Source organism: Bos mutus, chromosome 2 (assembly GCF_027580195.1).
Source record: "Bos mutus isolate GX-2022 chromosome 2, NWIPB_WYAK_1.1, whole genome shotgun sequence".
NCBI classification, from domain to species: domain Eukaryota; kingdom Metazoa; phylum Chordata; class Mammalia; order Artiodactyla; family Bovidae; genus Bos; species Bos mutus.
Window position 1 is genome coordinate 125,330,693 of NC_091618.1, and position 16,145 is coordinate 125,346,837.

The window sequence follows — 16,145 nt, forward strand, 5'->3', positions numbered from 1 at the left end:
TACACATCTATACATTATAAAATGATCACCACAATAAGTCTAGTAAACTTTGTTATACAAGCTGATTTATATTATTGACTGTATTCCAGATGCTGTATATTTTGTCCCTCTAATTCGTTAGATAACTTGAGATTTGTACCTCTTAATACCCTACATCTGCTTCCCACCAAACTCCTTTCTGGAAACCACCTGTTTCTTGTCTGTATCTGAATTTGTTAGTTTTATTTTTTAGGTTCTACATTTGATATTATGTTGCATTTGTCTTAATGTGAATTATTTCACTTAGCAGAATACTTTTAGATTGTCCATGTTGTCACAAATGGCAAGATTTAGTATTTTTAATGGCTAAATAATATTCCATTGTGTGTGACCACATCTTAGTTATCCATTTGACTATGGATGAACACTTAGGTTGCTTCCTTTTCCTGGTTATTGTTAATACTACTGCAGTGAATACTTGAATGCCTGCATCTTTTGTATTAGTGTTTGTATTTCCTTTGATTAAATATCCAGAAGTGAAATTGCTGTGTCATATGGTAGCTCTATTTTTATTTTTTTTTTAGGATTTTACATACTGTTTTCTGTGGTGGCTTCTACCAGCTTATAATTTATGATCCAGACAACAGTGCCTTGAGGGTTCCATTTTCTCCTCATCCTGAAGTTCAGTTCAGTTCATTCGCTCAGTCATGTCCAACTCTGTTCAGCCCCATGGACTGTAGCATGTCCATCACCAACTCCCGGAGTCTACCCAAACTCATGTCCATTGAGTTGGTGATGCCATCCAACCATGTCATCCTCTGTTGTCCTCTTCTCCTCCAGCCTCAATCTTTCACAGCATCAGGGTCTTTTCCAATGAGTCAGCTCATCACATCAGGTGGCTAAAGTATTGGAATTTCAGCTTCAACATCAGTCCTTCCAATGAATATTTAGGACTGATTTCCTTTAGGATGGACTAGTTAGATCTCCTTCCGTTCCAAGGGACTCTCAAGCGTCTTCTCTAACACCACAGTTCAAAAGCATCAATTTTTCTGTGCTCAGCTTTCTTTATAATCCAACTCTCACATCCATACATGACCACTGGAAAAACCATAGCCTTGACCAGATGAACCTTTGTTGACAAAGTAATGTCTCTGCTTTTAATATGCTATCTAGGTTGGTCATTGCTTTTCTTCCAAGGAGTAAAGGTCTTTTAATTTCCTGGACGCCATCACCATCTGCAGTGATTTTGGAGTTCAGAAAAATAAAGTCAGCCACTGTTTCCACTGTTTCCCCATCTATTTGCCATGAAGTGATGGGACTGGATGGGGAAACAGGGGAAACAGTGTCAGACTTTATTTTTTGGGGCTTCAAAATTACTGCAGACGGTGACAGCAGCCATGAAGTTAAAAGACACTTACTTCTTGGAAGAAAAGTTATGACCAACCTAGATAGCATATTGAAAAGCAGAGACATTACTTTGCCAACAAAAGTCTGTCTGGTCAAGGCTATGGTTTTTCCAGTGGTCATGTATGGATGTGAGAGTTGGACTGTGAAGAAAGCTGAGTGCCAAAGGATTGATGCTTTTGAACTGTGATGTTGGAGAAGACTCTTGAGAGTCCCTTGACTGCAAGGAGTTCCAACCAGTCCATTCTGAAGGAGATCAGCCCTGGGATTTCTTGGGAAGCAATGATGCTAAAGCTGAAACTGCAGTACTTTGGCCACCTCATGGGAAGAGTTGACTCATTGGAAAAGACTCTGATGCTGGGAGGGATTGGGGGTGGGAGGAGAAGGGGATGACAGAGGATGAGATGGCTGGATGGCATCACTGACTCGATGGACGTGAATCTGAATGAACTCCGGGAGTTGGTGATGGACAGGGAGGCTTGGCGTGCTGCAATTCATGTGGTCGCAAAGAGTCGGACACGACTGAGTGACCGAACTGAACTGATGGGAATGGATGCCATGATCTTAGTTTTATGAATATTGGGCTTTAAACCAATTTTTTCACTGTCCACATCCTTACCATTTGTTATTAGTTGTGTTTTTAATGATAGCCATTCTGGCAGAGGTGTGGTGGTACTGATTCTGTTTTTGATTTGCATTTTCCTGAAGACTTATGATGTTGAGCATCTTTTCATGTATTTTTTGGCCATAAGTATGTTTTTTAGAAAAATGTTCATTCAAGTCCTCTGCCCATTTTTGGTTGGGTTATTTATTTGTTTGTTTTTGATAAGTTATATGATTCCATTTTATATTTTGGATACTAACCTTTTATTGGGTATATCATAAACAAATATCTTCTCCCATTCAGTAAACTGCCTTTTTGTTTTGCCATGAATCTACGTGTCCAAAAAAGTTTTAGTTTTTTGCAGTCTCATTTGTTTATTTTTGCTTTTTGCCTAAAGAGCCAGATCAGACTAGTAATAATATGCTAAAATTTATGTCAAAGATCATGATACCTGTTTTCTCTAGGAGTTTTTGATTTGAAATCTTAAACATTTAAATTCTTAATCCATTTTGAATTTGGTTTTGTATATGGTATGAGAAAGTAAATCCGTTTTTTCTTTTCCCTTTAGCTCTCCAGTTTTCCCAACACCATTTATTGAAGAAGCTATATTTTTCCTATTGTATATTTATGCCTCCTTTGTTGTACATTAATTGACCATAAAAGTGCAGGTTTATTTCTGGGCTGTCTCTTCTGTTGTGATGATATATGTGTCTGCTTTTGTGCCACCTACATACTGTTTTGATTACTGTAGCTTTGTCGTATAGTTTGAAACCAGGGATTATGATTTTGAACATCTTTCTCAAAATTATTTTGAGAAAAGACCCTCATCTATCTCAAAAACTTTTATGTTTTCATACCAATTTTAGAATTATTTGTTCTGGTTCTGTAAATGCCATTGGTATTTTAATAGGGTTTACATTAAATCTGTACATTGCCTTGGGAAATATGCCTTGGGAAAATTAACAGTATTAATTCTTCCAATTTGTGAGCATGGTATATCTTTCCAATTTTTTGTGTTGTTTTAAATTTATTTCATTAATGTCTTACAGTTTGTGATTTTAAGTCTTTTATCTCCTTCGTTAGAATTATTCCTAGGTAATGTATTCTTTTTGATGCAATTGTAAATGACATTGATCCTTAATTTCTCTTTCTGTTAGTTCATTGTTGGTTTGTAGAAATATGACTTGTGATTATCAATTTTGTATCCTGCAATCTTACTGAATTCATTTATTAGTTCTAATAAATTTGGGGGCATCTTAAGGATTTTCTGTGTATAATATCATGTCATCTGCAAACAGTTTTACATCTTCTTTTGCAAGTTGGATACAGTTCATTTCTTTACTTGTCTGACTGTTATGGCTAGGACTTCCAGTGTTCAGTTGCTAAGTTATGTCTGACTCTTAGCTCACCAGGCTCCTCTGTCCTCCACTATCTCTTGGAGTTTGCTCTAATTCATGTCCCTTGAGTAAGTGATGCTATCAAACCATTTTATCCTCTGTTGCCCCCTTCTCCATTTGCTTTCTGTCTATTCAGCCTCAAGGTCTTTTCCAGTGAGTCAGTTCTTTGCATCGAGAGACCAAAGTATTGGAGCTTCAGCATCAGTCCTTCCAATGAATATTCAGGGTTGATTTCCTGTAGGATTGATTGTTTTGATCTCCATGCTGTCCAAGGGACTCTCAAGAGTCTTCTGTGAACAGCACCACAGTTCAAAAGCATTAAATTGTACTCAGCCTTCTTTATGGTACAATTCTCAAGTCTGTACATAACTACTGGAAAAGCCATAACTTTGACTATATGGACTTTTGTCAGCAAAGTGATACCTCTGCTTTTTGAATACTTGTCTAGATTTGCCATGGCTTTTCTTCCAAGGAGCATGTGTCTTAAATTCATGATTGCAGTCACCATCTTCAGTAATTTTAGAGCCCAAGAAAAGAAAATTTGTCACTGCTTCCACTTTTCCCCCTTCTATTTGCCATGAAGTGATGGGACCAGATGCCATGTTCTTTGTTTTTTGAATGCTGTGTTTCAAGCCAGCTCACTCACCTCTTTCACCCTCATCAAGAGGCTCTTTAGTTCATCTTCACTTTCTGCCATTAAAGTGGTATCATCTTCATATCTGAGGTTGTTGATATTTCTTCCAGCAATCTTGATTCCAGCTTGTGATTCATCCAGTCTAGTGTTTTGTGTGATGTACTCTGCATTTAAGTTAAATAAGCAAGGTGACAGTATACAGTCTTGTCAAACTCCTTTCCCAATTTGGAACCAGTCAGTTTTTCCATGTCCATTCTAGCTGGTGCTTCTTGACCTGCATTTAACTTTCTCAGGAGACAAGTAAGGTGGTCTGGTACTCCCACATCTATAAGAATTTTCCAGTTTGTTGTGATCCAGATAGTCAAAGGTTTTAGTGTAGTAAACGAAGCAGAAGTAGATTTTTTTTTTTTTAACTCCCTTGCTTTCTCCATGAGCCAACAGATGTTGGCACTTTTGTCTCTGGTTCCTCTACCTCTTCAAAACGACTTCCAATACTGTATTCAATAAAAGTAGTGGGATGGGGCATCCTTGTCTTATTCCTTATCTTAGAGGAAATGCTTTCAACTTTTCACCATTAACTATGATGTTGGCTGTAGGTTTATCACATATGACCTTTATTATGTTGGGGTATGCTTCCCCTGTCACCTACTTTGTGGAGAGGTTTTTTTTTTTTTTTTAACTTTTTATTTTTTTATTGAGGGATAAATGCTTTACAGAATTGTGTTGATTTCTGCCAAACATCAATATGAGTCAGCCATAGGAAGGTGTTTATCATAAATAGATATTGAACTTTGTCAACACCTTTTTCTACATTGATTGAGATAATTGTATGATTTCTGTTTTTCACACTGTTAATATGTATCATATTGATTTCTTTGCAGGTACTGAAATGTACTTTTCAGACAAATCCCACTTGATCATGGTGTGTGATCTCAAATTCTGACTTTTAATATTTTGAGGATATTTACATCCGTGTCCGCCTTTGATAATGACCTGTAATTTCCTTTTTTGAGTGGTGTTTTTGTCTTGTTTCAGGGTGATGTTGGTCTCATAGAATGAGTTTGGAAGACTCTCCCTTCCTCTTTGATATTTTGGAATTATTTGAGAGGGATAGGTAGTAAATCTTCTTTAAATATTGGTAGTATTCTTCAGTAAAGACTTCTGGTGCTGTTGATTAAATTTCATTACTGGTAATTTCTTTTTTCATCTTTCATCTTCTTCTCAATTCAGTCTTTGGAGATTATACATTTCTAGGAATGTATATTTCTTCTAGCTTGTATATTTTATTGGGATATAATTGTTCATCATAATCTTTTATGATATTTTGTATTTTTATGATGTTGATTATAACTTCTTTTTCACTTCTAATTTTATTTGGGCCCTCTCTTTCTTGATGAGCCTGGCTAAAGATTTTTCAATTTTGTTTATCTTTTCAAAGAACCAGATCTTATCTTCATTGATATTTTACAACTTTTTTTTAGTCTTTGTTCCATTTATTCTGCTCTGATCTGTATGACTTCTTCCCTTCTACTAACTCTGAGTTTGTTTGTTCTTTTTCTAGTTCCTTTGGGTGTAGATTAGGTGGTTTATTTGAGAATCTTGTTCCCTGATATAAGCTTCTATTGCTGTAAACTTCCCTCTCAGAACTTCTTTTAAGTTCCCTCTTAGAGAAGTTGCTTCCCATAGATTTTGGATCATTGTGTTTCCATTTTCTTTTGTCTCCAGATAGTTTTAGTTTGATTTCTTCAGTGACCCATTGGTTGTTTAGTAGCATATTGTCTAGCCTCCACATACACATATTTTTGTTTTTTTACAATTTTCTTGTGGTGATTTTATTGTGCTAGGAAGAAATGCTTGATATGATTTCAGTCATCTTAAATTTATTTAGACTTGTTTTCTGGCCTAACATGTGATTGATCTGTCCTTGAGAATGTCACATGTGTACTGGAGTGTGTACTCTGTTGCTTTTTGATGGGATATTGTATATATCCACCATTTAATTTGTTGTTTAAGGCTAGTGTTTCTGTATCGATCTTCTGTCTAAATGATCTGTCAGTTAATGTAACTGAAGTTATTATTGTCCCCTACTGTTATTGTGTTACTGTCAATTTCTCCCTTTATCTATGTTAGTATTTGCTTTGTGTACTTAGGTGCTCCTATGTTGGGTACATAGGTATTTACAATTGTTATATCTTCCTAGATCAATCCTTTCTTCATTATGTAATATCCCTCTTTGTTTTTTGTTAGAGTCTATGTTTGAAAGTCTATTTTGTCTGATAAAAGTATTGCTACCACCAATTTTGTATGGAATACTTTCTCTATCCCCTTACTTTCAGTTTGTGTGTCTTTAGATCAACCTGCAGGCAACATATGTATGGGTTATTTTTTTATATTCATTCCGCCATTCTGTCATTTGATTGAAACATTTAATCCATTTAGATATAAAGTATTGATAATTACTGATATCTATGTACTTGTTTACATTTTGTTCATTGATTTCTGGTTGTTCTATAGGTTCTTTTTCATTCATTTAATCGTTTGCTCTCTTCCATTGTGATTTTATGAATATCTTTAATATTATTCTTGAGTTTGTTTCTTTTCTTTTGTGTTGTACTACATGTTTTTGGTTTGTGGTTACTGTAAAAATGTATGTGCATGCTCAGTAGCTCAGTTTTGTCTTTATGACCACAAGGACTGCAGCCTGTCAGGCTCCTCTGTCCACAGAATTCTCTAGGCAACAGTACTGGAGTGGATTGCTATTTCTATTCCAGGTGCTCTTCCCAACTCATGGGTCAAACCTGCATCTCCTGGGTGCTCTGCATTGGCAGGCAGATTCTTTACCACTGAGCAACCTGGGAAGCATAAAATGTGTGTGTGTGTGTGTGTGTGTGTGTGTGTGTGTGTGTGTTTAAAATCATATATATATATATATATATATATATATATATATATGTATTACATATGATTGCTTTAGTTGATTATCTCTTAGATTCAAATACTTCCTAACAATCCTACAGTGTTATTCTCCCCTCCACTTTTAATGTTGTTACATATTATATTTTAAATATTTTGGGGCATCCCTTAACTACCTTTTGTGCATCCCTTAACTACTTAACTACACTCACAGTCAAGTGTAACTCAGTCTCTTGTCAGGGCACTGCTCCTTTCTCCTGGCTCCTGGTGTGCACAAGGTTTTGTTTGTGCCCTCCAAGAGTCTGTTTCCCCAGTCCCGTGGAAGTTCTGTAATCAAATCCCACTGGCCTCCAAAGTCAAATTCCCTAGGGGTTCTGAGTTCTTTGTTGGACCCCCAGGTTGGGCTTCCCTAGTGGCTCAGTTGGTAAAGAATCTGCCTGCAATGCAGGAGAACCAGGTTTAAGCCCTGGGTTGGGAAGATCCCCTGAAGAAGGAAATGGCAACCCACTCCAGTACTTGTGCCTGGAGAACTTCATGGACAGAGGAGCCTGATGGGCTACAGTCCATGGGATCACAGAGTTGGATACAGCCATGCAACCAATTTTCATTTTGACTTAACTACTTACTGTGGATATGATTTTACTACTTTTGTCTTTTAACTTTCCTACTAGCCTTTTCTGTGTGTGTGCCTTTACCAATGAGATTTTTCCTTTTGTGTTTTCCATATTTCTAGTTGTGTTCTTTTCTGCTTAGAGCAGTCCTTTTCAGGTTTCTTATAAAACTTTTCAGTGGTCTTTTCAGTTCAGTTCAGTCCAGTTCAGTCATTCAGTCATGTCCGACTCTTTGTGACCCCATGAATTGCAGCACACCAGGCCTCCCTGTCCATCACCAACTCCCAGAGTTTACACAAACTCATGTCCATTGAGTCCGTGATGCCATCTAACTATTTTGTCCTCTGTTGTCCCCTTCTCCTCTTGCCTTCAATCTTTCCCAACATCAGGATCTTTTCAAATGAGTCAGCTCTTTGCATCAAGTGGCCAAAATATTGGAGTTTCAGCTTCAACATCAGTTCTTCCAGTAAACACTCAGGACTGATTTCCAGTCCCCTACAATGAAAAGGACATTTTTTTTTTTTTTTTTGAGTGTTGGTTCTAAAAGTTCTTGTAGGTCTTCATAGAACCATTCAACTTCAGCTTCTTCAGCATTCCTGGCCGGATTACTGTGATATTGAATGGTTTGCATTGGAAATGAACAGAGATCATTCTGTCATTTTTGAGATTGCATTCAGGTACTGCATTTCGGACTCTTTTGTTGACTATGATGGCTACTCCATTTCTTCTAAGGGATTCTGGCCACAGACGTAGATATAATGGTCATATGAGTTAAATTCACCCATTCCAGTCCATCTTAGTTCGCTGATTCCTAGAATGTCGACGTTCACTCTTGCCATCTCCTGTTTGACCACTTCCATTTTGTCTTGATTCATGGACCTAACATTACAGGTTCCTATGCAATATTGCTCTTTACAGCATCGGACCTTACTTCTATCACCAATCACATCCACAACTGGATGTGTTTTTGCTTTAGCTCCATCCCTTCATTCTTTCTGGAGTTACTTCTCCACTGATCTCCAGTAGCATATTGGGTACCTAACTACAAAATTCATGGGCTGACCTTCAAATCTGAATGACAGCCTTGGCAAATATTCTTAGTTGTAACTTTTCCTTTTATCACTTTGAAATATTGTACCACTCTTTTCTGGAGTGCAAAATTTCTGCTGAAAAGTTAGCTCAGAGTCTTATGGATACATAACTATTTGCTTTTCCCCTGCTGCTTTCAAGATTCCTTCTTTTCTTTAATTTTTGCCAAAAATTGGTGTGAACCTCTTTGGTTGATCTTGATTGTGATTCTTTGTGCTCCCTGGACATGGATGGCTGTTTTCTTTCCCACTTTAGACAAGTTTTCATCTATTTTTTCTTCATCTAAGTCCTCAGCCACTTTCCTTCTCTCTTCTCCTCCTTCTGTGACCATTATAATGCAAATTGTGGTATGATTGATGTCTAGAATTGTCTTAAACTCATTTTGTTTGACTTTTATGTCTTTTTTTCAGTTAGGCTTAGGTAATTCGGACTACTTTGTCTTCCAGTTCACTGATCCCTTCCTCTGTATCAGCTAATTTGTTGACTCCTTCTAGTGTTTTGTTTGTTTGTTTTGTTTTTTTAGCTATTTTATTAGTTCCATTTGATTCCTCTCTATGTTCTAATGCTTGTTAAACTTCTCACTGGTTCATCCATCTTCTTCTGTGTTCCTTGAGCATCTTATGCCCATAATCTTGAACTCTTTTATCAGGTAGATTGCTTGTCTCCCCTTATTTAGTTATTTTCTGAAGTTTTATGTTTGGAACATATTTCTCTCATTTTGCCTAATTCTTTTTGTTTATTTCTATGTATTAGATACATTGGTTACATTTTCAAGTCCTGAAGATGTGTACTTATGTGGGGTATATCCTTTGAGGCCCAGCATCTCCTCTGGTCATGAGAATTATGTGCTCGAAAGGTGTCCCATATCAGATCTACATGGCCTGGTTGACTGCCAAGTGCTGCCTCACGTGATGGCTGCCTGCCCACTGGTGGACAGAGCTGGGTCCTGGTGCAGCTGGTTGAAAGGTCCAAGGGTCCCATGCCTCATCCAGCTGGTAGACAATGTATGTCCTAGTAAGACTGGCTGTGGGACCTCTGGTGAATGGAGCAGGGACCAGGCCCCTGTTGCAAGATGATGGGTCCCAGTGAGGCTGGGCGTATAGCCCAGATGGGTCCCAGGACTGTTGCCAGCTCCCTTGTGAGCAGGTCATCCCTTAGTGCTAACAACCTAAAAGGAGGACTCCAAAATGGTACTTGCCAGCATTGGTATCCTTGTAGTAAAACAGGCCTCCAAAAGTGGCTGCCACCCTCATCCCCATCCCCAAAGGGAATGCCAGTTGCCTCCTGTCTCTCCAAGAATCTCTCCAAGATGAACAAGCTGGTCTGATGCTTCTTTCATCTTACTGCCTCTGCAGTGGGCCTCAGAACATATATTTGCATGTGCCTTTTTAGAGCAAAGTCATTATTTCCTACCACCCTCTGGTTCTTCCATACATAAGCCCTGCTAACTTCCAAAGCCAGATATTCTTGAGGTTTGTCTTCTTGGTGCAGGACCTTTCTGGCTGGGAAGCCTAATGTTGAGCTTGGACCTTTTTCTCCTTGGGAAGAACCTTTGCAGTTGTGATTATCCTGTTGTTTATGGGCCACTGACCCCAAGGTGAGGCTCTAGACTATATTACATCTCTTTGTCTCCTACCCATCTCATTGTGGCTACTTCTTTCTGTCTTTAGTTATTAAAGTGTTTTCTGCTAGTCTTCCTGTCATTCTCTTAGTTACCCTGAAAATAGTTTTAATTTTGGTATGTCCATGATCAAGGAAGGAAGCCTGGGGTCTCCCTTCTCTACCATCTTAGCCACATTCCCTAATTTTGCTTTTCTTTTTTTTCCCCTCTCAGTGTTTCTCTTTGGATGGTTTCTTTTTCTGAATATATATTAATCTCTTCCCCTTCAATGTGAACTCTACCATTAATGCACCAAATGCATTGCTTACCTCACACATTTAAAATTGACTGGGCACTGTTTATATCTTCTGTGTCTCTTGTTTATCTTATAAATATTTGGAATTCAGTTATTTTATGCTTTTAATTCAAGTGTAGTTAGTTTATAATGATGTATTAGTTCTATGTGTACAGAAGTGATTCAGTTATATATATATATATATATATATATGTATATATTCATGTATATATAAAGTCTTTTCCAAATTCTTTTCCACTATAGATAATAAGAAAATACTGAATATAGTTCCCTGTGCTATGCAGTAGGTCCTTTTTTTACTTATTTTATATATAGAAGTGTGTATATGTTAATATCAAACTCTTAATTTGTCTCTCTACCCATTACCTGCTACCCTCTTTGGCAGTCTTCAATTTTTTTTCTCTGCCTGTGAGTCTATTTCTGCTTTGTAAATAAGTTCATCTGCATTATTTTTTAGATCTCACATATAAGTGATATATATATATTTGTCTCTGACTTATTTCACTTAGTATGATAATCTCTAGTTCCATCCATGTTGCTGCAAGTAGCATTGTCATTCTTTATATGGCTGAGTAATATTCCATTGTGTGTGTATACACACATATTGTATCCTCTTTATCCATTCACCTGTCAATGGACATTTACATGACTTCCTTGTTTTGGCTATTATAAATAGTGCTGCAGTGAATGTTGAAGTGAGTGCATCTTTGTGAATTAGTTTTCTCTATATATATGCCCAAGAATAGGATTGCAGGATCATATGGTAACTCTATTTTCAGCTTATTTATTTCAATGTTATCATTAAGTCTAACATCTGTATCATTTCTGGGTTATTTTTGATTGATTACTCTCTTTATGGGTCATATTTCTGTGCTTCTTTATATGCTCGGTATTCCTTGATTGGATGCCAAATATTGTGAACTTTTTATTGTGTGTGCTGAGTATTTTCATCTTTATATAATACTCCTTAGCTCTTTTTTCTTGGATGTAGATAGGTTATTTGGAAATAAGTCTTGCTTTTTAATATTTGTTAGATGGGAATAGAACCACATTGAATCTGGGACAGGTTATTCATCACTGCAGAAGCAAGACCCATTTTAGTACTCTACTCAATGCTCTATGACTTAATGAATTTTTTCTGGGTAGCCTCATGAGAATAAGTATCATAGATTGGTACCAAATATTTTTTCCTTGATTCATTTGGGATGGGCCTGTCTTTGGTCTTAGGTGAAGTGAAGTCGCTCAGTCGTGTCCATCTCTTTGTGACCCCATGGACTGTAGTCTACCAGGCTCCTCAGTCCATGGAATTTTCCAGGCAAGAGTACTGGAGTGGGTTGCCATTTCCTTCTCCAGGGGATCTTCCCAACCCAGGGATTGAACCTGGGTCTCCCACATTGCAGTCAGACGCTTTACCATCTGAGCCACCAGGGAAGCCCTTGGTCTTGGGTAGTTTCTCACATAAAAGTCCTATAAGTACTAATCCATTATCTTGCTGACTACTCCTCTAGGGAATTCTCTGAGGATTACTGGGGCTCTTTCTCTGTGCAGCTGTCTCTTTTCTGGTATATCCAGTGTCAATATTAGTCCAGAGATAGACAAAAAGAAGCCAGATTTCATGTACGATATTCTGTTTATATGTGTTTGACCTGAGTGACATTTGGTAAAGGAATTGTCCAACTGAAGATGATTTAGAAATTGCCTAAAATCACAGGAGAGCGATACATTGAGAAGATGTCTGATCTGAAACTGGATACCCTGAAGGTGTGCAATGAGAAAAACTGCATCTAAGGGTTAAATGGCTTCCCTGGTGGCTCAGAGGTTAAAGCATCTGCCTCCAATGTGGGAGACCTGGGTTTGATCCCTGGGTTGGGAAGATCCCCTGGAGAAGGAAATGGTAACCCACTCCAGTACTCTTGCCTGGAGAATCCCATGGACCAAGAAGCCTGGTAGGCTACAGTCCATGGGGTCGCAAAGAGTTGGACACGACTGAGCGACTTCACATTCAAGGGTTAAATATATTCTTCCTGTTTGACAACATATGGAAATTTACTTACTCATTACCACCCTCCCAAATTTATGTTCAGAATAACCTTACAAGTCACAGGACAGGAATGACTGCTGATTTCCAACAGACTGTAACATTTTAAATATTTATTTGTATCTTTAAACAGCAAGTTGAAGTTAACCAATATACTTGTTTGATATTTTAGAAACAAGCTCTTCTAGAGAAAAAAATGGCTTATCATTTACAAAAAATGCAAGAGAGTGGCATTAAAAAGGAAGATATGAGGAAAAATACAAATGATTACGGAGAACAAGATGGACTACATTATGAATGTGAGAATATTAATATCTAATGTAGCTATGTAGAAAGTGCTTGACTATATATTTATGTAAAAAATTCTTTTGCAAAACAATTGCTCATGCTTGCTATCTGCTTTGTACCAGGGCAGGATTCTAGGAATTTCCCTATCACAGTTCAAGTTGAAATGTAGACATATATATATATATATAAATTAAACAAACTAAAATAGCCTTATCAAGTGATTCAGCAGAGAGTCATGCCTAGACTGCAGTTCTAGTCAACTTCCTTATACTTACATATTTTGTGCTCAGTTCAGTTTAGTCACTCAGCCATGTCCATTTCTTTGCGAACCCATGGACTACAGCATGCCAGGCTTCCCTGTCCATCACCAGCTCCCAGAGCTTACTCAAACTCATGTCCATTGAGTCAGTGATGCCATTCAAACATTTAATCCTCTGTCATCCCCTTCTCCTCCCACCTTCAATCTTTACTAGGATCAGGGTCTTTTCCAAGGAGTTAGTTCTTTGCATCAGGTGGCCAAAGTATTGGAGTTTTCAGCTTCAGCATCCATCCTTCTAATGAATATTCAGGACTGACTTCCTTTAGAATACACTGGTTGGATCTCCTTGCAGTCCAAGGGACTCTCACAAGTCTACTCCAACACCAAAGTTCAGAAGCATCAATTTTTCAATGCTCAGCTGTGTTCACAGTCCAACTCTCACATCCATACATGACTACTGGAAAAACCATAGCCTTGACTAGACAGAACTTTGTTGGCAAAGTAATGTCTCTGCTTTTTAATATGCTGTCTAGGTTGGTCATAGATTTCCTTCCAAGGAGCAAGCATCTTTTAACTTCGTAGCTGCAGCCACCATCTGCAGTGGTTTTGGAGCCCCCCAAAAATAGTCTCTCACTGTTTCCATTGTTTCCCCATCTATTGGCCATGAAGTGATGCCATGATCTTGGTTTTCAGAATGTTGAGTTTTAAGCCAACTTTTTCACTCTCCTCTTTCACTTTTATCAAGAGGCTCTTTAGTTTTTCTTCACTTTCTGCCATAAGCGTGGTGTCATGTGCATATCTGAGGTTATTGATATTCCTCCTGGCAATCTTGATTCTAGCTTGTGCTTTATCCAGCCTGGCTTTTTGCATGATGTATTCTGCAAATAAGTTAAATAAGCAGAGTGGCAGTATGTAGCCTTGACATACTCCTTACCAGATTTGGAACCAATCTTTTGTTCCATGTCCAGTTCTAACTGTTGTTCTTGACAGGCACACAGATTTATTAGGAGGCAGGTCAGGTGGTCTGTTATTTTCATTTCATTAACAATTTTCCACCATTTGTTGTGATCCACACAGTCAAAGGCTTTGGCATAGTCATTAAGCATAAATAGATGTTTTCCTGGAACCCTCTTGCTTTTCCGAGGATCCAACAGATTTAGTCTCTGTTTCCTCTGCCTTTTCTAAATCCAGCTTGAACATCTGGAAGTTCATGGTTCATGTATTGTTGAAGCCTGGCTTGGAGAATTTTGAACATTACTTTACTAGTGTGTGAGATGAGTGCAATTGTGTAGTAGTTTGAGCATATTTTGGCATTGCCTTTCTTTGGGATTGGAATGAAAATTGACCTTTTCCAGTCCTGTGGCCACTGCTGATTTTTCCAAATTTGCTGGCATATTGAGTGCAGCCCTTTCACAGCATCATCTTTCAGGATTTGAACTAGCTCAACTGGAATTCCATCACCTCCACTAGTTTTGTTCATACTAATGTTTCCTAAGGCCCACTTGACTTCACATTCCAGGATGTCTGGCTCTCGGTGACTGATTACACCATCGTGGTTATCTGGGTCATGAAGATCCTTTTTGTATAGTTCTTCTGTGTATTGTTGCAGCCTCTTCTTAATATCTTCTGCTTCTGTTAGGTCCATACCATTTCTGTTCTTTATTATGCCCATATTTGCATGAAATGATCCTTTAGTATCTATAATTTTCTTGTAGAGATTTCTATTCTTTCCTGTTCTATTGTTTTCCTCTATTTTTTTGCATTGATTGCTGAGGAAGTCTTTCTTATCTCTCCTTGCTATTCTTTGGAACTCTGCATTCAAATGGCTATATCTTTCCTTTTGTCCTTTGCCTTTCACTTCTCTTTTTTTCTCAGCTGTTTGTAAGGCCTCTTCAGACAACCATTTTCCCTGTTTGCATTTCTTTTTCTTTGGGATGGTCTTGATCACTGCCTCCTGTACAGTGTTATGAACCTCCGTCCATAGTTCTTCAAGCACTCTATCAGATCAATCCCTTGAGTCTTTGTCACTTCCACTGTATAATCATAAGGGATTTGATTTAGGTCATACCTGAATAGTTTGGTATTTTCCCCTACTGTCTTCAGTTTACTTTGGAATTTGGCAGTAGGGAGTTCGTGATCTGAGCCAGCTCCCCGTCTTATTTTTGCTGACTGTATAGAGTTTCTCCATCTTTGCCTGTAAAGAATATAATCAATCTGATGGGCCCCACCCATTAGAACAAGACCTAGTTTCCTCCTCAGTCAGTCTCTCCCTTTAGGAAGCTTCCATAAGCCTGTTATCCATCAGAGGTCAGACAGAATGAAAACCACAATCACAGGAAACAAACCAAACTGATCACATGGATCACAGCCTTGTCTGACTCAATTGAAATTATGAGTATGCTGTGTAGGGCCACTTAGGACAGACTGGTCATGTTGGAGAGTTCTGACAAAAAGTAGTCCACTGGAGAAGGGAAGGGAGAAGGCAATGGCACCCTACTCCAGTACTGTTGCCAGGAAAATCCCATGGATGAAGGAGCCTGGTGGGCTGTAGTCCATGGGGTTGCTAAGAGTCAGACATGACTGAGTGACTTCACTTTCACTTTCCACTTTCATGCATTGGAGAAGGAAATGGCAACCCACTCCAGTGTTCTTGCCTGGAGAATTCCATGGACAGAGAACCCTGGTAGGCTGCAGTCCGTGGGGTCGCACAGAGTCGGACACGACTGAAGCGACTTGGCAGCAGGCAGGAGAAGGGAATGGCAAACTACTTCAGTATTCTTGCCTTGAGAATCCCATGAACTGTGTGAAAAGGCGAAAAGATAGGACACTAATGATAAACTCCCCAGGTCGGTAGGTGCCCAATATGCTACTAGAGATTGGTGAAGAAATAACTCCAGAATGAAGAGATGGAGCCAAAGCAAAAACAGCAACCACTGGTGATGGAAGTACACTCTGATGCTGTAAAGAGCAATATTTCATAGGAACCTGTAATATTTTGTGCCACTGAAACTAA

The 16,145-nt window shown here is 38.3% G+C and overlaps 1 protein-coding gene across 1 annotated transcript in view; it reads left to right on the top strand.

Annotated features, from left to right (window-relative positions):
• FSIP2 (fibrous sheath interacting protein 2) overlaps positions 1-16,145 on the top strand; it is a 161,318-nt gene that overhangs the window by 31,053 nt on the left and 114,120 nt on the right. Inside the window, 1 exon segment of the mRNA XM_070360818.1 lies at positions 12,758-12,884. Within this exon segment, the coding sequence (XP_070216919.1) occupies positions 12,758-12,884 (127 nt within the window).